General features: G+C 51.8%; 1 protein-coding gene across 6 annotated transcripts in view; it reads left to right on the top strand.

Moving 5' to 3' along the window:
• The window catches only part of LOC144179063 (uncharacterized), a 367,429-nt gene that overhangs the window by 167,553 nt on the left and 176,115 nt on the right, over nt 1-23,761 (top strand). For 2 of the 6 annotated variants that reach the window (XM_077707253.1, XM_077707254.1), the window contains exon 4: nt 1,297-1,431. In XM_077707253.1, the coding sequence (XP_077563379.1) occupies nt 1,347-1,431 (85 nt within the window). In that variant the 5' untranslated portion in view covers nt 1,297-1,346. Of the gene's footprint in view, nt 1-973; nt 1,104-1,296; nt 1,432-12,770; nt 13,225-14,679; nt 14,914-23,761 lie in introns of those variants that run through there. The other 4 variants (XM_077707255.1, XM_077707260.1, XM_077707256.1 and 1 more) reach the window with 4 other exon arrangements.

The raw sequence follows: 23,761 nt of genomic DNA, 5'->3' as shown, positions 1-23,761 counted from the left end.
TCTACACATTTCCAGCATATATGAATCCTGTGCGTTCTCTCCCCCACGTCGTTTATATCTTGCCACGTGCATCTGCAGCCTTCGCTTGCCGCAGAGGAAAGAGCGCGCACTTCTGCCCCAAGCTCCCGCTATTGCTTGGCCTCATTACGCGCCGTGCCCTTCCCAGAAAAAGGCGAAACAGCTGCGTTTTATTACGTCGTTCCGGGTCCGAGCCGGTCGCTCGCTATTTGCGAGTCGTTTATATGCGCGCTGTAAGGCCACCACGGGCCTTGTGTCCAGTTCGCGTGGATAATCTATTCGTGTTTCGCATTCGCTGTCCCAAGCTGTTCGTTTTCTCTGTTTTGAATACACGTCGTGTACTGGTGTCCTGGGAAGTACGCGAGCAACGTATCATGTTTTTTTTTTCTTTCTTTTTCCTGGTATTGCTTTCACGTGTACGATTTTTCAATGGAAGCACTCAAGGCTTAGAAGAGAGAGAGGTAAAAAGATTCATACAATTCGCTGGAATTTTTCACCAGTATTTTTAGATGCAGATTTATGGGGTTTAACGCGCCGAAGCAACACGAGGGCTGTGAGGCGCGCCGTAGTGGAGGGCTCCGGATTAATTTTGATTATATGGGGATCCTTAAGGTGCACCAAAATCCCGACACACGGGTATTTCCTCCTTCATCTGAAAAGCGGCCGCCGTGGCCGGAATCGAACCTACGACCTTGGGCTCATCAGCACCGTGCCTTAGCCACTGAGTCATCGCGATGGTTCACACTTTATATAGATACGACTTCTGAGCTTAGCAAAAGCGTGTCGGGAAATCAATCAGTCATTGAATCGAAATGTTTATATTCTTTTGATACATGAGAAGGTCGCTCAATATATTATATCGCCTAGGCTTAAATGAAAACTGTACTTAGTTATTGCTGTGACACATCCAATATTTAAATGTAGGCACTCATTTCGAATATTTCTGTGCAGCTCGTCGTCGTCTTGCTGCCTCTACCGAAATGACGGGAAACAAATACAGCAAGTGCGTCTCCCTAGGGGCATTCGGCCGTGCCTTTCCGGATGTGTTGCACCTTCAGTCGAGGCGCTGCTGTTTCTCCGCTGCTGTATGTATAAATACCGCAGAGCCGGGATTTACTTGCAGAACGCGCTGGTTCACTTTCTCGCAGGTTTTCACAGAACGCTGTCGTGTTCGTTATATATAAAGCAGCTTTATTAGGTACCAGTTCGTACTTCGATACCCTCGGTGGTATTACAGTTTGCTTCATTTTTTTTTTTCGCTTTCTTCTTTCTTTGCAGGTAAGCTTCGCAGTCCGTTTCACGCGCCCTTGGATGAAAGTCGCCAGGAAATGACGTTAAAAGGCTTGGACCACTGCCGTCGCTTGAGCGTTTCGGTGGACGACGATGACTTTGGCGAGCAGAGGGTCCGCAAAGGTAACGTGAGCCAACACCGCCACGCCCGCTGATGAGCCTGCCAGGGCCTCAGTAGAATCAGATAAGCGGAGAGAAAAGTAGAGAGACGGGTTTCCACCCGTCCGCGCCCTTCCCACCACTTTTCGGTGCCCGTCTGGAGAGCAGTCTCGCGTCCTTTGCGGGATAATGATGGACCCAAGTAAATGAGGAGCCTCCGGGACAAAGGGAAGCGTGAATTTTGCCCCCCGTCACGGCTTTTTTTGCCAACTGGTCGGCGCATTTAGTTGCGTCTACCTCCTTTTTTGTGCTTCTATTCTTGGCTGTTGAGAAGGGACTGAAGTTTGTGTCATCGGTTACACCATGGGAACATGCAAAGAAACAAAAGGCGTCCTTGTAGCGCACCACTATCCCTCTCTCACATAATTTTGTCACGTCCATCTGACATCTTGTGTGCAACCAAATACGGGGTATTTCCCCGAAAATCATATTGTGTACTTCTTGAAAGATGCATTGCCGTTAGCGGTTGTACGCACTCTCGACCTGCAGTAAGCGAGAGCAAAAACATAAATTATTAGAGCGTGTGTTTGCTTCCACGTCGGCCAATGTGCGACACTGCCATCATTCATTCTCGAATTCAAAGTACTGGGGTATAGCATGTTTGGCAGTCATTCAAGCAGGGATTTGGTGCAGGCGTAAATATTGGTGCAGGCGTAAATATTGGTAAACGCTCGGCTGTGTGGCCAAAACAGATTATTCGATTAAAACAAATATTTAATTTGAATATTTTGGTGCAGGCGTAAATATTGGTAATACGCTCGGCTGTGTGGCCAAAACAGATTATTCGATTAAAACAAATATTTAATTTGAATATATCACAGTTTAGGTTATTGTAAGTTTTTTTAAATTAATATTCGTATTGAATGCTTGTCAAATTTCAACACCCATTAGATTCGTATTGAAAACTTGAAATATTCGTGCTCGCAGCTTTCTTTCTTTGTTTTAAATACATCTTTCGCGTAACCGTACCCGCGCAGTTTGCGATAAACTAAAACCCTATAGCGGTACTTCTGTTTTTACACACTACCAACGTTCGTAGCACGCACCCAGAGTGAAAAGGGTGGGACAAGTTAACCTTGGTTATGCAACAATGTGTAGGTTTGTCCGAGTTGGTACTTCATACTAAACGTTCCCTGCGCAAAGAGCCAAAGGCTACACAAAAGTTCACATTGTGTCGCATGTCTCTCTGCGGCCTTCGTCTTTTTTTCCGCAGTGAGTGTTTAGTTAGGTTAGGAAGGTTAATCTTAGTGTTGTCGGGAGCCCATTCTCGGGTGCTGAGGGCTTAAGAAAAAGACCTGACCGCCGATTCTCTCGTGCAAGGTTGCCGCGTAGAGGCCGCGGTTGCGAAGGCGGCGCGCGCTCGCGCCAGGCCCTCCGTCCCTCTGCTCCTTCTCCGCCGACGCGCCGACGCCGCCGCCGCCGCCGCCGCTGCACCGTCGAGCGCAGCGCCGGTGACGTCGGCGGCGTCGGGAGCGCGTGCGCTCTCCCCCGCCCTCATTTGCATATCACGGCGCAGGGATGTCTTCTCCTGTGCGCACGAGCAAATATTCTCAAAGGCACCGCCCAGCGCGCGCTCCAGTCCGTGAGGCAACACCGGCCGCCCTCTCCCGTCTCTCTTCCCTCCGCCGCCGCATTTGCATATGAATCAGAAGCCGCGCGCGCGCCAGCGCCGAGGACCGGAAAATTCCCCCGGTGCACCGGTGTGTGTTCCACTCCCCGCCCTGCTCCTCTCTGCCTTATTTGGGGCCATGCCTCGCTGTCTTTGCTTCTTCTTCCTGTGTTTGTAGTGCGTGCTATCCGGCCTTCCCTGGCGTCCTTTTTGCTCCGTTTCCTTACTTTCCCACGGCGGGGCTTTTCGTCTGCCCAGGCGTCTGCCAACAGCCCGCGCGCATCGTGGTCGTCGTCCCCCCGCCGATTGCGTATTTGTAGGTATACACGCGCGCCCTCAGTCCGGGCAACGTGCGCGTGGGGGAATTGGGAGAAATTGCTAGCCAAGTGTGGCCCGCGCCAAGGTTTGGGGGCGCGGGGGCGACGAGGAGCGAGCCCTTGTTATTGACTACCAAGTGCTGCTCCCCGCTTTACTTTCTCCCAGCTTTTCCTGTTCGATGGTCGCACGTATAGTGCGTTTCGTTAGGTTGCAGTACGCTTTTTCGTCTGCTCATTGTTCGCTACGGGGGTATGCGGACCCTCATTTTCTCCTTGACTTAAGGCTCTACACAGGCTAGGTGTTTTCCGTTTTCTTGCCTCTTTTTACTTGGTGCCCTTTTGTATAAGAAGACTGAGCCGATTTTTTACACTACCACTGCGTAATTCAACCGCAACACCATCTCTCTCTCTCTCTCTCTCTCTCTCTCTCTCTCTCTCTCTCTCTCTCTCTCTCTCTCTCTCTCTCTCTCTCTCTCTCTCTCTCTCTCTCTCTCTCTCTCTCTCTCTCTCTCTCTCTCTTCGAAAGAAGTCACAGTTATGTTGTGATTGTGCGATGTTTTTCAATGGTCGGGTGTTTACTGTCTCACAAGTATGAATTTCGTCAAGACGGTGTAGCCAGAGCCCAGCCGCGTACGAAGCCGGAAGTATGTTTCGCGATCTCGTCTCTAGCAGGCGTTTGCCGTCGGAGAGGAAAGGCGAAGATTGTGCATAGCGACATGCCGGGCTCCCACTTCCTCTGCCTGGCCTCGCTCATCACGCCTCAAGGTGCCCCGACGCGCGGCCGATTCTAAATGAAAGGGCCTCGCGCAGTGGCGCTGGAGCTTTTATTGGATGCAGTCCAATCGTATACGCTTTGTCTGCACCGGCAGCTGTCTTCGTGCTGCCCCTGCCCGCATGGAACGTGTTGGTAGAGTTGTGCAAGCGATTGTGTAGCCTGGCGGTCCCGTGTCTTCCTCCTTTCCTCGCCACGCATCGGAATAATAATGGTGACGGCTTTTGCTGGCCCTCACATGCGGTCTCATCTGTTATGGTTTTTTTTTTTTATATGTTGAGTTCAGCCTTTACTACCAGCTCCTCTCTTTCTGGGTCGAGTTCAGTTTCTGCATCAAATTCCAGATGCTAGGGCAATCGCAAGGCCAGTCTACGTCTCGAAGAAGGAGCTCTCCCGCTTTGCGGAACTCGTGTCTCGATACAAAAAAGGCGAGAGAATATGTAATTGGTGAGCAGTGCTTACCGTCTCCATGCCGGGCACACTTCCACAACCGCACATATCCAGGAAGGAGGCGCGATTGGGGGGTGTCGTGCCATTCACATCGTTCGAGATGACTTTGACCTTGGAGGCAGTCGTGGAGGTGGTGAGAAGGGAAAGGTCTGAGGGAGATTTTACTCTCTCCATTTTTTCACGTAGCCGCGGAACAAAGAGGGACTTGTGGGCTGAAGACTCTTGTGATTAGATCCAGAAATTGTGGCGTCGTTTTGTGCCTTGGCTTCCCTGTGTAGCCAGCCGTAAGAACGGAACAAATCTTAAGCCTAATGAGAAACATAAAAAAATAATGTTGGCCATGATTTCTCTCTACCTGTTCTCCGGTTATGTCGAAGTCTTAGGACCTTGAAGACACTGTTGCACCTGTTGCATGTATGCAGTCTGGAAAACCATACCCCACAGGGAATGTGCCATACCCCACAGGAGAGAGAGATAGAGATAGAGAGTTCTTTAGTGAGACCGAAGAAGTCAGCCCTGCATAATGCGGGTATTGCGACTTCAGATGGTTGGTGAGCATGTAATAACAGTTAACCGCTAAAACTGGCAGCGGTAATAAATACAAAGAAAAAAGAAGGACTAACCGTCAGACGAACACACGCACACATATACAGAAAAAAAATTACTGAGGCAGGCAGTCACAAGCTAGCGTCTGCTTCATAGTCTCTCAGGAAACTCACTAGAGCACTAAAAACCCGCACCGCGCTTGTCTTTGCTGTTCCAGAGGCGTACAGGTAACTCGCACAACCTGCGAGTGCGTAACTAATTTTTTCAGTACGTTTTCAACTATTTTCATTTCAAGACGTGGGGGTTAGTGCTCGTATAATTAGCACGCGTTGCGAGCTTCTCAACGAATGTCTGTATTTTGTTCTCGAGTACCTGTTAGTATGTCTAGTTGCGTCCTTTCCGCTGTGATTCGTGGCCATTTCCCTTGCTCCTTTCCGCGCTCTCGTCCACTGCGCCCGACAGCCGCTCGTTGCGGCTGTTGGGCTGCACGGATCAAGTGCGCACAGCTCGGCCTCCACGGGCACCCTGAGCGGTGTACCGCCGCGCTTGCAGCCGAGGGCGCTGGTGGACGAGTGTAGGAATCCCGATCCGTCGTCGCCGTTGCCAGTGACCCCTTGGGCTGCTTGTTGTCGTGGGAGCGGTGCTGCGTGGCCGGTGGCCCTGATAAACGGTTTAGTTTCCCGGCGGCGCCCTCCTCCTAATTCCGCGATAATTAATCGCAGCGGATTATCTCCGCCTTCGTAATCCCGCGAGCCCCGGCCGCCTCTCACAGCCCGGCCCGGGTCTGATTTTCGTGAGTCCGAGGGGGGGAAGGGACACGCGCGTTTTGCTTTTCGCGCCCGACTTGCCTCATCTCTCCGCGTCCTCTCGTTTTTCTTGCTACCGTTTCGTTCTTCCTTTTCCGTCAGGCCGTTGCCGCGTGATTTCCCTCTCTTTGCGTGCTTAGTGCTCACCGGGCTCGTGTCTTAACCATACCAGGTCATGCGGACCGGGGTTGGGTGCGGGTTGGTGTGTGTACGTGTTGACGGGCTTGCGCGGCGAAATGTGTCAACCAAACCTGGCGAATGGCTCGTAGGAAAAACAACCGGATTATTGCGACCCTGGAGGGAGAGTGGCGGCGGCCGTTGCTCCCGATGCTCACTTTCCGCTGCTCAAGCACCCACGGGTTTGTTTAGGCGCGTGTACGGATACGTACTCGTACAGATTACGGGCCACGTCGGCGTGCTTGCACGGCGCTTTGGCACTAACTAACGTGCTGATAAACGGGGACGCCTATCCCTCTGATTAACACGTAAGAGCTTTGTTGCAGCCTCCTTTATCGCCTGTGATGCCCAGCGGACATCAACGAGCTTCTTCGAAAGCTTTCCACGGGATTGATGTTCGCTTAATAATTATTACCTGAACGCAGTGCTGTAGCGAACTGCTGCCTTTCTTCTAAAACGAAGTTTCACTACTTCCGTCCATCGTTTTCGCCGCGGATGCGCAAGTTTCCCTTTTGACCGCACACACACACCCTGCGACACACCCCTTGAAGCTGGTAACGTTGCCTTGAAGCGCAACGCGTATTTCGCGTGGCCCGCTTTCGGCGCTCCGCACAGGGCTCCGTTTTCAGTTCTGCTCAACTAGCGGCGGCGGCCGCCGCGGTTGCGGTCGCTCAGCCGACCAACCCCCCCGCCTCCCACGCATGCGCCGCTGAGTCGTCTCGGGCTACGTGACTTGTCTCGCGCCCGCGAAGAGGAACGCCGCGTTCGCCGTGAATGAAAGCGAGGCGGGCCTCCTTCTGTGAACGTTCCACGGGACCGAACGGCGTTAAGCCGTGGTCGGCACTACAGCTACATCAAAGGTTAACCAAGCGAAACCAAAACTCAACCAGACTAGGCCAAGCTTTTGCTTTGCATATCCAAGGTTAGCTGCGCTAAACCGCAGCCATTTTTTGTATTAAAAAAGTACAGGTTGCTTACCCAAGTGGAACGCATTGCATTTAACCATTTCGTTTTCTCTCAGCGCACGGGTCATCCTTCAGTGGTTGTCATTTCTGACGGTATTTGTGATACTTTGTGGTTAATTAAGGCGGTCTCTCTCTCTCTCTCTCTCTCTCTCTCTCTCTCTCTCTCTCTCTCTCTCTCTCTCTCTCTCTCTCTCTCGTCTGTTTCCTCCGCATGTCTTTGTTCGGGACGAAAGCATGAAAGCGAACGTATTCAGTGACGTGTTTTTGTGAAGCTCTCCTGCCGTGTGTGGAAGAGCCGCGGCTAAACCTCGTCCTCTTCCACCCACATCGTATCGAAATACATAGTTGCTTCCCGGGCTTTTCAACAAGGCCTATGCCTTTCATTTTGGGGTTTCGTCGTCAACAACAGCGGTGAGCAAGCAGCTCCGCAGCGTCGTTTCCACGATTTTGTAAATCTGAATCTGTACAGAATTGCGGCAACTGCGGCGGCCGTGTGTGTGTGTGTGTTTGTGTGCGTATATATAGCGCGTGCCACGAAGTAGTCGCGCACAAAGCCGTGCAAACAAGCTGCAGGAGGCTCGGAGTGGGGGTCGCACATACGAGACGCGCTGATCTCGTTACATCGATTCCCAGTGCATGTATGTCGGCCATGTATTCGCGGGAACAAAGATACCCGTTTCACTTTACTTTCGCTCCGCCATTGGTGGTCAAACAAGGCAACTGGCCCTTTTTTATTCGCACGGCCGCAGTGGGGACGGGATTGTCGAATTGAATCTCTTGTTCGGCTCGGTGTACTGTCAACGCGAGGACGCTGCGGCCGCTATTGTCATCGGCGTGTACGCCGACTGCGATGTGGGCGCTTCTTTGGCGACTGAGAAAGCGGTGCACGTGCCTCTAGTTTGTTCGCTGTCGCTTACCTGTCCCGATCTAGAGCACCTTCCCTGCGAGAGCTGTGCTCGGGCTCCGAGGACACGCGCTGCCTTCTGTTGCCTTTGACGATTCTGCAAGTGTGAATCAGATGTGAAAGATCGTCTGGCAGGGCGAAAAGGTGAGACGTGTTGCGGGATTCTAAAGCGGGAGCAAGGCGCGCGCATCAAGAAAAACCGCAAGTTAGCGAGAAAGATAGAGGGAGAGGGGAGAGGGTGAGGCGCTCTCGCATTTTGAAATATCTATATAGCAGTTGATCTTGCGTCTTTTTCTTTTTTTGTTTCCCGAGAGCGGAAGGTTTTTCTTGCATTTCCCTGTTAAAGGGACCCTGAAACGTTTTTTCTCAACTTTTCTTGAAATCTTACATGCTTGCAGAACATAGTCACCCAACACACAAAGTACCTCAGCCAAACATTACTGCTGCTTTATGCCCATCACGTAACTTGTAAACTCGCTCAAAAAGATTTTTCTCTCTTTCCCGGTCTTGATGTTCTTCGAGGGCTCAAAATACGTCACTAAGACCATGTAGCAGGTGGTGGCCGGTTTCGATTTGATTGCAGGCTTTAACGCGCCGACGCAACGCAGGCGATGAGGCGCGCCGTAGTGGAGGGCTACGGATTAATTTTAACCACCTGGGGATCTTTAACGTGCGCTGAAATCTCGAACACACGGGTGTTTTTGGTTTTCGCCTCCATCAGAAAAGCGGCCGCCGCGGCTGGGAATCGAAACCGCGACCTCGTGCTCAGCAGCGCAACGCCTTAGCCACTGAGCCACCGCGGCGGGTTGTTGGCCGGGTTTCCTTCAGTTGCAGGAATGAACGCTTTTCGATAGCAGCTTTCTAAAAAAAAGCCATAAAAACGAAGCAGAATTGGAAGGCGTAGATATGGTGCCACGAGCAAATCACGCAGTGCTGCTCCGTGCTGGCGATAGCGATAGCTTTCTCAGTGGTTTCAGACGCGAAGGAAAAAGTGAAAGCGCTTTTCGAAAGTTTCGCAGGGTCCCTTTAAAGGGACACCGTAGTGATTTGTAAACATTGCAGGATCACTAGCGCGAATTGTAGTCCGGAGTCTATAGGCCATGTTTCGACCACTCTCAGTGCGTTTACGCGAATTTATTTAGTAGAAAAATCAATTCGGAAGTGCTGTCCTCCTCTCTGAATCCTCGCCCATTCTCCGTGGCGTTTTCGTGTGACGTCAGGATGAAATGACTTGGCTTGACGGCACTCCTGCGTGGCTCGCCGACCTTCCGACAGAGTCAGTCGGCCCAGCGTTTAGTCAGTTTAGTCCGCCGGCCGCCGACAGGTCGCCCATTTCGTTCGCTCAGCTGAAACTAAGCCACGACACGTTTGTGAATGGAAGAGTGTGCCTTTCTTTACTTTGCTAGTTTGTACACTGTATCAAGCTCCAAGTCCAGGTCGCTCCACACAAGCGTTGCACAAGCGCACATGCGACGCTTCGCTTACTGCTTCCCTAGTAGGAAAATCTAAGGCCACTTGAAGGCGGGAGAAGAGTCAGAAAAGTCAATAGGTACTAAGGAAATAAAAGAAAAACTGAAATTTTTACCGTAAAGCGTAAAACTAGGGAGAAGGAAGCACTTTGTTGCGCTTGGTGAACAAGCACAGCGGTCAGCATGCACGACCACACATCTGCGAACGCTTTTCCGTCTAACTGCGATTGCTAGACGTGAGATATAGTGGAAATTTGAGGAAATTTGGGGGACGCTTATTGCACGGGCGCTACACAACAAATAGTCACCTAAGCTGCTTAAAATGCTTAAACTAAATAAAAGTGTTAACTGGTTATACATCATATACCTCATATTTCCAACGCCGCCAGCGCTGGGCCGTGGCAAGTTCGAATCCCTGAGGGTACATTTTTGTTTTGTTTTTTTGTAAGTTGATTTTTTAGTATTCGGTCGATGTTTTCTATACTGAGTTCATCATTTTTGGGCCGTAACGTTCACTGCTCCACGAGCGAGTTAGCAGAACGCGCGCAGGCTGCCGCTGACGCGCTAGCGAGTTCTCGTTGGCGTGCTGTTGCCATAAGCACCGACTGCTTGCGGGCACTGGGCCCAGACCAGAATCAGCAGACCCTTGGCCTGGTGCGAACACGCTTTTTACGATACAGGCATGATTGAGGCGGGCTCCAAATATTGGGGAAAAGCGCATGGCGTTTGAGCGTCTACGGTGGCGCGGAGGGCGTTCATCCACTGCGTAAGCCTCAGCTAGTGACTGCTACGATTCCAAGCCGTCCTGGGAGGCTTATCTTAGGCATTTTACAGCCGACAACGAGGCAGAAGCGCGGTATGGCGATGATTGATATATCGAGAATGCACATCCCACGATAACGTCGGATGTCAAGCATGTTGTTTTACAGAATCGAAACCGAAACTTGTTTGAATGCTAATCATGGACATCGTCCAATCACGGTGCACCTCTTCCCGACGTCACAGCCGTTAGTTGATGCGGCCGCCGCAGACCGTATATCGGGCTTTATAAAATAATTACGGACTTATCAAGGGGATAAAAGATGAAAAGTGTGTTAATTTGAGCCAGTCTACGCAGTGCAAGCAGAAACGGAAGCTTGACAAATTTACTTCGGTGTCCCTTTAAGTCGCTCAACGATGGTGAAAGAGTTGAGCCTCCAGTACGGCTTTTGCGGTGTCCCACTCTCAGCAGCCTCTCTCCCTCATTGCAAGCCGGAGCAAGTGAGGCCTGTATGAGTCCCCAAATCTAGTGGACCGAAGATAGTCAAAGCTCGATGCCTCATTGCCTTGCCTTTTGCCACGTTCTGCGAGAACATTAGTTCCAGTTACAAGAGCGGCTTGCCTCTTGAAGGTGTTAACGAAGTGTCGCATCGAAATAAAGCTACATTCATTACGGAAACGGGCTGAAGTAGTTTTTATTATTATTTTTATTATTATTTTATGTCGGTTATTCTAGTGCCAGCACAGACGCCCGCGGCTATCCTTGGGCACCGTGATAAAGATTGATTGATTGATTGATTGATTGATTGATTGATTGATTGATTGATTGATTGATTGATTGATTGATTGATTGATTGATTGATTGATTGATTGATTGATTGATTGATAAAAAAAGAATTCCATTGCGTCAACCATCCGTGCTTTCAGTTTTAGGGCGAGCAGTGAAACGCAAGCTCGCGGACCTCACAAGCGGGAGGCCCTCCACGACGCCCGAATTCGGAGCTCGGATGCAACTGTGCGCGTGCGCTCGTACTAGCCTCCGGCTTGCGGGAACAAGTCCCGCGCCGCGCCCTCCCCGCCGTTTGCGTCTATACTGGGATCGGCGCGGGAGAGGGCGTGCCAGCCGCCCTTTGTCCTCGCTTCGAGCCGTGAGCCAAATTTGTGGAACAAAGGCGCCGCCGAATGCAGGCCCCACGTGGGTATGCAGACGGCCGGGAACAGCTGAATCTGCGGCCTTAGTTTTCCCCGCCACCCCCCGGCCGCAGATTCGATCCCGGTGCCTGCGCATCAACGTGGGGAAGGAGCTACGAGCGGTGAATGTTTCGGAGCTAGTTGGTGGCGATGTCATCGAATGTTATCATATTTAATTTTCCAATGCCCTTTCACGGCTTTTTTTTTATTTAATGCTCTTTTCTCCCCCAATGGGACCTGTGCCCTATGTCGAGAGGCAAAACTTCGCCTTGCAAATATTTTCAGTTTAATAAACACTTTCTCTCTCTCTCTCTTCGAAGGTGCTCGTAGGAGGGAGTACAAACATTGTGATGCGTTTGGAGCCGTCCACAATGTGACGTTCTTGGCAGTGTACAGGCTCCCTGGTGCGCTTTAACATGCAATCCTCGGACGTTTTCAGTGCCGTTCACTGTTGGGGCATTCATGCTGCAAAATTTCACTTGGTGGAGCTTTAAAGATAAATGTGGAATACCTCCTCAATTTATTAATATTATTAATGTCGTAATTAATATTATAATCACTTCAAATAACGCCCTTACGTTCCAGCATTTGGGTCAGCTGAAACTGAGAAAAGATTCGATACAATGTTTCTGGAGGAAAATGTGTCACTAGCGCATTCAGTGAGCCGTATGGACCTTGTGTATACACTTTACAAAAGTCATTTTGTGTGGTTTTCGTTAACAAGCTTACCGTATTTTTGACGAAATAAATTAAAGATCGGGTTAAAATTGCCCCGTTTTATAGATTTTAGGGCCTGTCAAGTTGCCTACTGGCAACTTTCTTTTCCGGAAAATGCAACATCATCTTTCGTAAACTTTATGGAAACAAAGAAATTTGAATTACAGTTTCACAATGAATTTGCTTGCAGTCATCGCATTCTGCGAATGGCCCACTGGTGTTTCTAACGTTGAAAATAGATGTGTGCATGTCGCGCTGGCAGAACGAGCCGTTGGAATGCGTTAATTTGCATCCTGGCGCACGCGCGAGGCGCGCATACTGGGTCTCCGAGCGAGAGCAATGCGCCGAGCCGTCCCGCGTGAGCGCCACTTCTCCCTGGGCCGCGGCGTCGTTGTGGTGGAGGATACGAGCGGCGGCAGCATCTTCCGACAAGGTCGCTCCCCATCCTCCGTCTCGCGGTGGCGCGGAAAGGGGGGAGCGCGTATGGAAAGAGCCGGAACGGCGCTCTTCCTCCGCGCTATTTCGGTGGGGGCTGGTGAGGCGCGATTTGCGTGGGGCGCGCGCGTGCGCACTATGCGCTCATGGGGGCCTCCTCCTCTCCCCGGCGGCGTCGGCGCGCGTGCGTGGTGGGGAGCGCGTGGCGCATGCGAGCAGCGTCGGCCGCCGGTGCAGCGCGCGCGCGCTCCTCGGTAGAGAAGAGAGTAGAGCTCGTGCGCGCCCAGGAGCGCAGCCAGCGGTAGCCGGAGCTGCGCACCACCTCGCCTTTCGATCGGGCGGACGCACAGGAGTCGGGCGCGATCCGAACCCGATGGGCCACGCGACCGGCGCTGGCGCGCCTCGTGCGCTGCGTCGTCGTGCCTCGTTCCGGCGTGAGTGTGTGCGCGGGCTGTGAGGTGTGCGCGCTCGTCCCGTGGCGCCAGCAGCAGCGGAAGCACGGCGGCGGGCGCCGACACCGGCCTGGACGCGCGGCCCGTGGACCTGCGCGCCTTGCGGCGCCAACGTGTCCCGGGCCCCCCGGGGGAACGCCGGGCCCCCGCAGCACCCCCGATGCTGCGCCTACAGCTCTTCCGGCCAGGTACTCCCACCGCCCTGTCTGCCCCCCGCACGCATCCTCCTCCTCCCCCCATCACCGCTGGACTCCTCCGCCCCTGCTCGTGTCGTCGCTCGTGGCGTCGCTCATCGTCGCCTCCTCTGTGCCGTTTGACAGCCGATTCCGTGCTCAGCAAGGAGCCTTTCTTTTTTTTTTTTTTTTTTTGTCGACGGGCTGTCCTGTGTTTTCACTTACAAGCAATCATTTCAGTTATTCGCCTGAAGCGCGTTGAACTGTCGTAACGTTGTTCCGGAAGCACAGAGCGATGTCCCAAGCGAATGGTGAAGGAACGTCGTCAATGGCAACACGACGAATAAATATTTTTGATGTTTTTTTAACAATATAAATACCTGAAGGAGGAAAGAACGCGGACATTTTACACTAACTTTGTGGGTTTACTTGGCTGTAAACGAAATCGACTCGATGACGACTTCGACGCACTGTCAAATACAACCGGTGGGTTTTTTTGTTATTTTTTTTTTTTGCGTATGGTAGGACTCATCTAGTTGACATGATCGGTTACTAACTACACATTCTTTTTATCTCCGTACTCCGTTTTCTTTCGATTTGCTTTTTTCATACGTAATGTTAAACTGTCATAGTGAAGCTGACATTTCAACTAACATTGCATGCCGAACTCGGTCCGCTAATTGCGAGAAATGACAGTTTCTTAAACAAGAAGAAGTACCATTTACTGCTTTTGTACTCTGCGAGGGAATATTTTTTGACCAGGCATGGCCAATGAAATGTTTATGTTTTCGCTTAATCACATAACGCTGTGCTCTATTTATGGCTAGCTAGCAGGCGTTGGCCGTAACTTAACAGCTTATGGTAAGTTGTTTTTGTTCCCTAAACTTTTACGCTATCTGGCCGCGGCGATTTACACAATCGCAGACCTTGCTAACTGACGTCAAGTTTGGTTGAAACAGCAACTTTTCTAATAATAAACGAGGTTTCGGGTCACTTAAGCGCGACAAATAAACCGGGAAAACGACAAAATTCTGTCTGGAGGAAACTCATCGTGACAGCTTATACGTCTGTAACGCTTTCCAGTTCGTTCTTCCCCAAAAAAGTGGTTCGGTACAGTTTGCGCGAAAGATATCTGTGCGCGGTCGTTTGCACCTCGTGCCGCGTGCCAGCGGGTGTGTGAAAGCTCTCTTCGCTTAGGAACCTGAGGCACCTAGCTCGGTACTCGCTGCTCATTCGGTGCGAGTCAGCGCCCCGAGCCGTCTCGGCGGGCGATGATCGAGGTGCCGTCTCCTCCTGCGCGTGTCACGCCTTAGCGCGAGTCGCGACAGGGCCGGCGCGTGCGTCCCGTCGCGTCCGCGGTTCGCGCCCGTGTGGAGTGCCGGTGGCGCGGGGTTCGTGGGGCGGCCGGCGGGTGCGACTAGCGTCGCCTCGCGGCGCGCCGGGGTCGTCGCTCGGGGTCCGGTCGCGTGGCAGTGGAAGCGGTGCCGCCGCGGGACTCGGTCGATGGAGGCGCGCGCTCGGCTCCCCTGCTGCCCGGAGGAGGACGGCCCGCCGACAGCTGCCGCCGCCGCGCCATGTACCACCAGGTGCGCGACGACGGGACCCCCGCCGCAACGCCGCCGGCCCGCAGCCGGGAACAACCCCCGCTTCTGCCGCTCGACCTCAGCCTGCTGGTGTCCCAGCTCAGTCCGCCCGAAACGCCAGGTACGGGCCTTTCTCCGCCCGCTGCCGGTCGGGTCCCCGATCCCCGCCTCCTCCTCATCCTCTTCTTATTTGCACTGTTCTTTTCTTCATTGGCGAACGGGCTACCTGCTATGTACCGGAAATATTCGCACGTGGCGATAGCATGCCACCGATAAGTGACGTGGTGCGGACTGACATTGCCTTGTTTTTGGGACACTGCAATTGTTAGGTTGCGGAGACCTTGCCTCTTCTTTTTTTTTTTTTTTTCCCTCGGTTGGCACGATGCTGTCGTACAGACATGGAAGGGGGGGGGTGCATTTGAGAGCGCTACATAGCAATTAACCGATCCTGACACATGCGGCCTGCGTCCTTCGATTCATTCGCTGCTCCTGTTGAGGCGTCCGCTGTTTGAGTGAGCTTGCCAAGGTGTCGCTGAACTTGCAGCTGACGGTGCAAAAAAGGCTCAAGCGAGGCCAGGGTAATGACATTGTGTCCAGACTTCTGTGAGCGCTGGAACTGCGCGAGACAGCTTTCGAAGTAAGTTTTATGTTTAGTTGCGGTTCAGCGGATTGTCGTTTTGCATCGCTGTTCGCATTTTAAAATGAATGTGTGCAGCGCTTTTGCGTGGAAGCAGCTATAGGAAAACAAATAAGGAAGTTTGACTCATTCACCGTCCGTACATTGCGCCTGGTACGAATGTTGTGTGGTGCGTACGGGTGGTGCAACCCTTAGCTCGCGGCAAATGCGCGAGCAGAAATGTGCACCGAGGTTTTATAGCACCTTCATTTGTTATGGCATAGCATTAAATTCGTTCTTTTTGCTTCGCTCCGTGGACTAACCCGAGGCGTATTTCACTGCATGAACTTCCGTGGCTATATGGTCCGTATTTCCGGTAGTTTAATGGTACTAGGAATTTTTGAGCTCATGCTCGTTGCTCAGGCAGTTTCATGTAAGTGTGGGTTTACGGGCTCCGGTATGTGTACAACGACCTGGTTGTGTTACAATACATAATAACCGGTGTAATACACTCTGATATCAGTTGTCATGCGACAGTCTTGAGGAGTCGATAACGCTGAACTATACCTTGCCAGGACCCCGAACATTTGATAATTTTATGCAAGATGTCGAACTATCCGACGTATAAACGTGTTGAAGTAGAACCTTCAACACGGTGACATTCAGGTGGCAAGAGCACAAAATTTGATCTTGAACGTTGACTTTTCACGAGGGGAAAATGTATGGAAGTTCACTGCCTGATTTATTTCTTTTTTGCACCAGTCTGCTATCCGTCAGTGTTAGAATAAACGTACGTTGTTGTTTTCGATTTATCAGACACACTCAGTGTGTCGCTTGGTTGGCTGTTAATTCATTATTTCAGAACACGGCTGAAACTATTTCAACTTCGTTTCCAGGAGCGTCAGTGTGTATGCCTCTGTGACAAACAAGTGCACTAGATTTTCAAGGCTGCAAAACACAGCCCGCAATCCATCTGCGTAAGGCATTGTGGGCTCGTAATCTTAGTCGTTTTTCTTTTTTTTCGTCGCCTGACTTGTGTGCGGGCGTGGATTACAAAATTACTATTCTGTGTACTTGCCTATAGACAGCCGTGTCAAGTTTAATCGAGAACAAGTGCAGGCAGGTCTTTTGTACGAATGAGCTGAGGTGGGCTTGTTGGTGCATGGCGCTACTCATTGAAAACCCCGTTCATCTCGTTTGCAGTGGTGTTATATTTCCAATTTACATTCCTTGACGTTGCCCTCGATTACCTCTGGCTTCACCTGTATGCTTGCTTGGCGTGTTGGTGACGCCGCAGTCGAAGATAACATTCTACGTCGCTTGGTAAAAGGCATGAAAAGGTTGCCACAGTCTCCCGGGAGCAAGGACGTACTCTTCATGTCTACTTCCGAGGGCATTCGTGTTCGGCGCCTTTTAGTCATGCGATTCGCGGAGACAACTTTCGCTTGTTTGTCTGTGTATGTTTGTTGGTCAGGGCTTACGCTCGATGCGTCGAAATGGCTAAAATCGTGGCGACGTCTGAGTCGGCCTGATATTTACGTAGAAACGTCAGAGCCGTGTTTTTGCTGAGCGTAGGCCTGAAAAGCAGCTATATTATGGCGGCCGCAACGGTGTAGAGGGTTAATTACCTGTTTAACTAGAACCTAACAGGTATAACGTCAGTTGCGTACGTGCTACAGCTTGGGTCAAGAAAAAAAGGGTGGTCGCAATACGCTTTGTATTTGTGGTTGACACACCGTTGGTCAAACTCCACAATAGGTTTGCCGTCACTCGTGCAGCATGCGTTGACTCCTTTCTTGTTCAATATCTCACTTAGCTTTTGCTCTTTTTTTCCTTCAGAAGTTCCGGGTTGTCTTTTTTTTGTTTGTTTTCACGTTTACGTTCCTATAGCGTTGTCTTTTCAAAGCACCGTTCGGGTTTTGCAAGTAGCTGGTGGTTAGCAACGACGCGAGTTCGCATAAACCCGATCTTGCAGTCCAGCTTCACCACAGTGCTCTTGATTGACCAGTCTATGCAGTGAGCAATGAAATTTCGGCGAATGACGACGTCGAGCATGCGATTTGACCCGAAAGTTTTGTCTGCGCCCTGGCATCATGCAATGCTAGCATGATGCTGTGCATTGCCCACTACCACATCGCAGATCACATTTCTCACTGAAAGGGTACGCTCGTTGCTGTAATTCGCTTGTCGGCGCCATGGACTGGCCGCTCGACTGCGTGGTGATGAAGCTGAATAAGCCCTTAGAGCGCACACTAATTGAAAAGAAAAGTCATATACGTTTCAGGTGTTCCCTCATTTCAGTTTGTTTACACATCTCAGGTCTTCACTTATCCACTCATTTCCCTTGCCGGTATTCAAGCGTGCTGTGGAAGGGCGCTCGGCGTTTTGAGAAGGTGCCAGCCGCGAGCCGGTACGCAGCTCACGTATCGCTCCGTTCATCTCGTTGGAGCCAGCCTTGGTCGCGTCTCACTCTGGAATTACCATTTATTCCCCTTTATCGTATAGGCACTAACACGCATTCAGAAATCCCCACACGTGTCCTGTTTATCACCGCGTTCACCTCCTACACAGGTAAAAGTACGGATAAAGGGGAACATCTGCGTGTCTACCGTAAGCGGCGCCGTATTTGCGTGTAGGAATTGGGAATTCGTGGAAGGTCCGGATGCGTCTGAGTAAGAACGCTGTTTTGTTCTTTTTTGGTTTTTTTTTTTTTTTCCAAAGAGTGCTTAGCGAAACGACAGGTTCGTCGAATCAGCGGTATCTGCGGGGGAGCCTCTCGAAAGGAAGCAAACGCTGCCTCGCCCCAGACATTGCCTCCAACGCTGCCACCATCTCGCGTTTGCTTGCTTAGAGCGTCCGCTCCCGTCTGCGCATCATCTCGGCCCCTGACCGCGTCCTCCGCAAAGAGTCCACCAGCAATTGACAGCGTCGTTGCGCGTTGCCCCACGCGTCCATCTCTACTTTTGCCTCCTCTTCTTCCCGCCTCGCTTTATTCCTCTCCTCCATTCCGGGAAAGTCGAATCATCGCAAGATTGCCGCGATTATGGAAATGCGCGAATATGGGCGCGCAGGCAGACAGGCGTGTCGTGGCCCATGGGCGCACGCACGCACAGACGCGCACGACCAGCGCGCGGCGGGCTGTGTGCGCACGAGCTTCGCATTTCCAAGTGATATTCCCCGCGTGCTTTGTATGGATATGCGCGCCCCGGCCATAACGCAGATGCGTTCGCCCTTGAAAGCCGTCAAAGGAATACGTCAAGGCGATCGCTTTCCTTCCCCCTCCGCGCTTTCACCGCAACGTCCGCCGTTGGGAGCCCGCCAAGCCGTGGCTCTGGCCGCGGAGGATGCGTTCCCATTACTTTGTTTTTTGGTCCGCCTGTGTGTCTCGTTCGGCGACGTGTTTTTTTGCGGTATGCCGTTTTTGGCGACTCTCAATCGCTCGAGCGGCCGGTGGCTCGCACGCGCGCGTGAGTGCGCCCACGAATGCTTATTTGAAGCCTCGCCACGTCTTTATTCCGCCACGGTTTCTTGGAGGCTGGGACGACGCCGTTGTTGCTGACGGCGGCAGCTTCTGTCGAACGAGCCGCGCACGGGCGAATTTCAACGCCCCGAGGTCTTCTTGTTGACTTTCCGGCCGTTTCCTCACGTAGCGTCGGTCCCTGGCGTTGTCATGAAGAGCATGACGCCAGGATTTCTTACTAGACGCTGACATTACTAGAGAGCGAATGACGTAGACGGAAGCTTCATGCGTCAAAATCGGCGCGGAAAATGCTGATTTTGCTCTCCTTTCGTATAATAAGGCCACCGAAAACTTCTTCGACACCTGTAATTTTTAACAGCGCTGTTGAGCAAATCGTTTGTGGATGGTGGCCGGAGGTAAAAATACCAAGAAAGGCCGAGCGCTCGTGCACGCGTGCCTCGAGCGCACGTTCGTCAAGCCAAGCATGGCCACTTAAGGGATTGACCAACATTGGCCACTAGAAAGCTCCAGCATTCGCCGTATCGTGGCGACACTTGCTGCGAACGAGAAAGACACGCCATAGCGTCTCGTTCGTTCGTCCTCGTGTCGTCGTGCGCATGCGCTCTGTACCGTAGAAGAGCCGCGATTTGAATGTCGAAGCTGCTGTTGGTGATCATTGGCTCCACAAGGCCCGGCCGCAGATAGTTCGCATGGCCGAGGAAGAGGCCGCTCTGCTTAGAGAGGCTCGGCGTGCAAAGCATCCGCTAGAAACGATAAGTGGCGCGTGCAACGTGCGTACGAAAACGTCGACCAAAACGACGGGTTCACTCTGGCCTTGCTTAACGTAAGTTCATTGAAATGCCATGCCGCCGATGTCAACCAGGACGCCGCAGTGATGCCAAAACTCAATTTTGTGCCCGTCAGTGGTCACCTACAACTGCTTCGCCTTTCAAATCTTGCGCATGAGTGCAAGCTTCCCTGGCATTTTTAGTAAAGAAGGTGATAATTGCCGCTGGTTATTCTATTCGAATTCATCCGTGGGAGCGTTCGGCATCTGACGCTTCTTCAAAGTGAGTGACTCTACAATAGACGAGTGGCTAGATGGATTTGTTAGCTGTCCAGTCGGAGAATGCTCGTACATCTTGTCGGCAGTCTCTGAGCTACAAGAAATGAATCAATTTGTGCTTCTACGTGCCGCAGCTACCCATTAGATATGTGTTCCAAGTGGTGAGTTACGGATTAATTTAGACCACCTGCAGTCATGTTGAGGTTATGCCATTTGAGGTTCATCCTACTTTTTTTTTCGTTCCTCGCTTCTCGCTATTAACAATGGACTAGCTTGCGCGGAAAAGGAGTCGATTCCGTGACGTCGTGCTGAGCAGCGCAGCACCTTAGTGGACGTTCCACAGTGGCAGCTTTTTCTTCGACCATTTTAGTACGAGGAATCGCTCAGGGTTTTCACCAGCACAGTCAGCAGTTTAGCTTCCTCTCCGGCTCCGGCTTTTCCCTCCGCTCCAGGAGCGTCGTTCTTGATCGCTGTGTCGGTTCAGAATCACTGCAGAAACAATATTTGCCTGAAAAGCATCAGTCGTATTCGTATTTAAAAGTGATCGCCATTGTAGGGCAAGTTTCGCCCTCCGTCGTATATCCATCACGGCGCATGAACCTTCGCTACTCCCGTGGGCTGACGGACAGTATGACGGGATTTGCGGGATGAGACGAGGGGGAGGCAAGAAATTGTGAGAAGGACCCTTTTCGCACCACAGTTTTTTTTTTGTTACTGTTGTTGTTTAAGCGGAATCTCACTCCAGCAGTGTCTGCTCTATACAACACCCTTTCTGGTACCAGCAGGCGAAGGCCTAGGAAGGGAGCGGGAGTGTGCAATAGAGAAAAGCCCCTCTACCGTTGTCCTCTTCGTGCTCCCCCTCCACTCCTTCTTTTTGGGCGCAGTCTCTTCCTCCCTATCCCTCCCCCCCCCCCACACACACACACACGCACGCACGCACGCACGCACGCACACACAGAGCGCGCGCGCACGCGTCTCCCCATTTTGCTACGGAATGTCGTATATATTTCTCGCTACAACGGAAACTCGCCCTAATCAATGTCTCAGTGACGAAACCACGTAGCAATTGTTCAGCCTACTCCCGATTCAGCTGCCCTCCGCGCTGACACAGTGGTTAAAAGTTTGTGCTGCATGCTAATCCTGGTGTCTCGGGTTCTATTCCTGGTTAAAAAGGAGTAAACTGTATTTTATATAGCGGAAAAAGTACAATTGGCGTGTGCGCTAGATCGTTAGAAGAGCTGCTGGGGGTCCGAATAAACTGGTTGCACTGCTAGCGTGTGCTGACATCGCGAATGTGTAATTTTCGGAGCGTAACACCTGAAATTCGAATGCTGCCCAGTTTTTGTTTTCACAAGCGCAGTAGAGATTGTAAATGAAGGACATTGAGAAGGATTTCTGTGGCCCGCCTATCACATCCAAAATTCCGCTATAGTGGTTGTAAGTGACGAAATTATGGCGAGGTTTGTATGCCGTGTTGCAACGGGATAGATGTCCCTTCTCAAGGGTTCAGACAACAGCGGCATTGATGTAAGAATGGGAAGCGAGTTTCAGCCTTATCGGTAACGTTTTCGTTCTGATACTCGCGCTTCAAGCATGAAACTGACGCGCCTGGGTGCATGTGTTGTGTGTGCTGGTTTTCAGAGCGCTCAGGGTGCGAATCAGGGGCTGTCTAATTTACTACTTCTGTGTCCATCTTTTAAACGCAGCAAAAATCACTCTTAAGAACTACAAGAGGAAATTCTCTTGACGTTAGGAGAGGCACTGTGATCCTACTGGCTTCAGTGGAAAAGTCGATGTGTGGTTTACTAAAACCAATGTCCGGGGGATCGGCCGAAATACCGTGCATTATGTGACACTTGTCATCGTGCGCCAGTACGCGTATAGTTACGTTCGAGCGGTGGGTCAGCAAAATTTCTGCTGCCTACCAAATTGTTGATATGGAAAATAGCGTGGGTTGCTTCGCCTGTGCTTTGACTGCTTTGTTTTATTTCATAGCGTGATCTATGTACAGGAGGCTACTATGTTTACCATTCCTTCACACCGTCCGTTCCAAAATAATTACGTAAGGACTGCTTCACTGCAGGCACAGTCAGTTTGAGGGAAAGCGAACTTTTGGGACACGTTTTCTGCGCATAAACTTAACACTGAGACACGGCGGTCTGCGAATGTTCTCCGACGTGCCTCAAAAAAAAAAAAAAAAACACTTTTCGCAATATGCTACCACGTGAGAAGCGTGTATGACTGGTTTGTACTTTCCCTTTCGTCGGGCGAGCCATTTAGCAAGTATGTAGACACCGAAACGCGTGAACTGAGACGTAGCTCCATGGCCCCGAGTGCAGTGCTGTATGGGTATCGGTGTGACGGCGCTGCATCCTCGATGCCCGGAACAGCTGAAAGACACGCCGGCGGGACTCGTGTGGCAGCTACGCAAAGGAACCGAACGGCGCGCAATGAAGGGGCTTTGGCCGGTCTAGCATCCGCGTGCGCTAACGGCGGCGGCTCGTTTGCTTATTATTGTCCGGCGCGGCACAAACGGAGCTGCTCTCTCTTTAATGAAGGCCATCCCAGAGACGTGCTTCGGGGACGTCACGCGCCTAAGCGCGCGCTTGTTTCTGGCCGACCCGCGCCGCCAGCTGGCTCGTGGTGGCACGGCGTGGCCGCCGAGGTGTGCGTGCGTTTGTATGCTAATGCTGGCCACGGCTTGTAGTGCGTGCATTCATCGCGCAAATGGACTGCGCGTCGCGCCGGCGGCTCAGCCTTAATTACTGGCCCGGCCGTGTCCGGCGCCGCGCGCTCTCTCCCCCGCGCGTCTCGGTTACGCCGCGAGCCCCTGTTTTCTTTTCTGCATAAAAACGCGGCCGCCGCCGCGGGGGAAGCACGCGCGGCCACTTTCGCACGCACGAAGACAAAGCGCACGTACAAACGCGAGCGTTAAAAAGCGCGGTCGTGTCGCTCGGCTTCTGGGCTTCGAGTGCGGTTGTAATTTACTCCGCGCTGGCGCTCGTTTGCGTTTCCGCGTGCTCTTTTGCGGTCGGAGGGGCAGAGACGAAAATGGAGCGGCCGCCCCCTGCCACTGCGCGTTCCGTGGGGGGTAGATGGCCACACTGCGGGTCGGGTCTCGACGTGTAATGTTCCCCGTGCGCATTGCGCTGTTATGGCCTTTGCCCCGTGTTTGCTATAAACACGGAAGATGGAAGGGCTTTTTCTTTCTTTGTTTTTTTTTACCAGTTTTAGGAAACTTATAAACATTGGCGTGGTGGATATATATTGAACTATTGTTTTCCTTAATGTGACTACGCTTGGCCTTTTTACAGTTTGCTTTATTCGTTATTTCAAGCCTTCAGGGATTAGATGTTTAGAGGGAACAGATGTGTGTGTGTGTGTGTGTGTGTGTGTGTGTGTGTGTGTGTGTGTGTGTGTGTGTGTGTGTGTGTGTGTGTGTGTGTGTGTGTGTGTGTGTGTGTGCGTGTGCGTGTGCGTGCGCGTGCGCGCGCCCCCGTCCGTCCGTCCGTGCTTCTGAAAACCTAGCTCTAGTGAAGCGTACGATAGGCATAGCGTGGGCTTGGGGCGCAAAATGAGCTGTTGATGTTTGCCTAATTACTAAATATGTTTCATTTACTCAGCTATCCCTCTCTGTGTCGTCTATCTGTGATGTGGCTTTATGTAACGAGCGACACTGTATGCATTTGCGTGGATGCGTTATTACCCTGCCGCCTCAGGTTCGCATGTTCCTACATATGAAAGGCTTGGTACTAAGGTGTGAAGCCGGGTTGGTGATACGTCATCGTAACCGAGCGCTCTTGTCTATAGGATCACCTTCGTTCCTC

The sequence above is a fragment of the Haemaphysalis longicornis genome, unplaced genomic scaffold (assembly GCF_048455015.1).
Source record: "Haemaphysalis longicornis isolate Haplotype H1 unplaced genomic scaffold, Haemaphysalis longicornis Haplotype H1 scaffold_4, whole genome shotgun sequence".
NCBI classification, from domain to species: Eukaryota; Metazoa; Arthropoda; class Arachnida; order Ixodida; family Ixodidae; genus Haemaphysalis; species Haemaphysalis longicornis.
The sequence above is the reverse complement of the archived record's forward strand: the minus strand, read 5'-3'. Positions and strand labels throughout refer to the sequence as shown.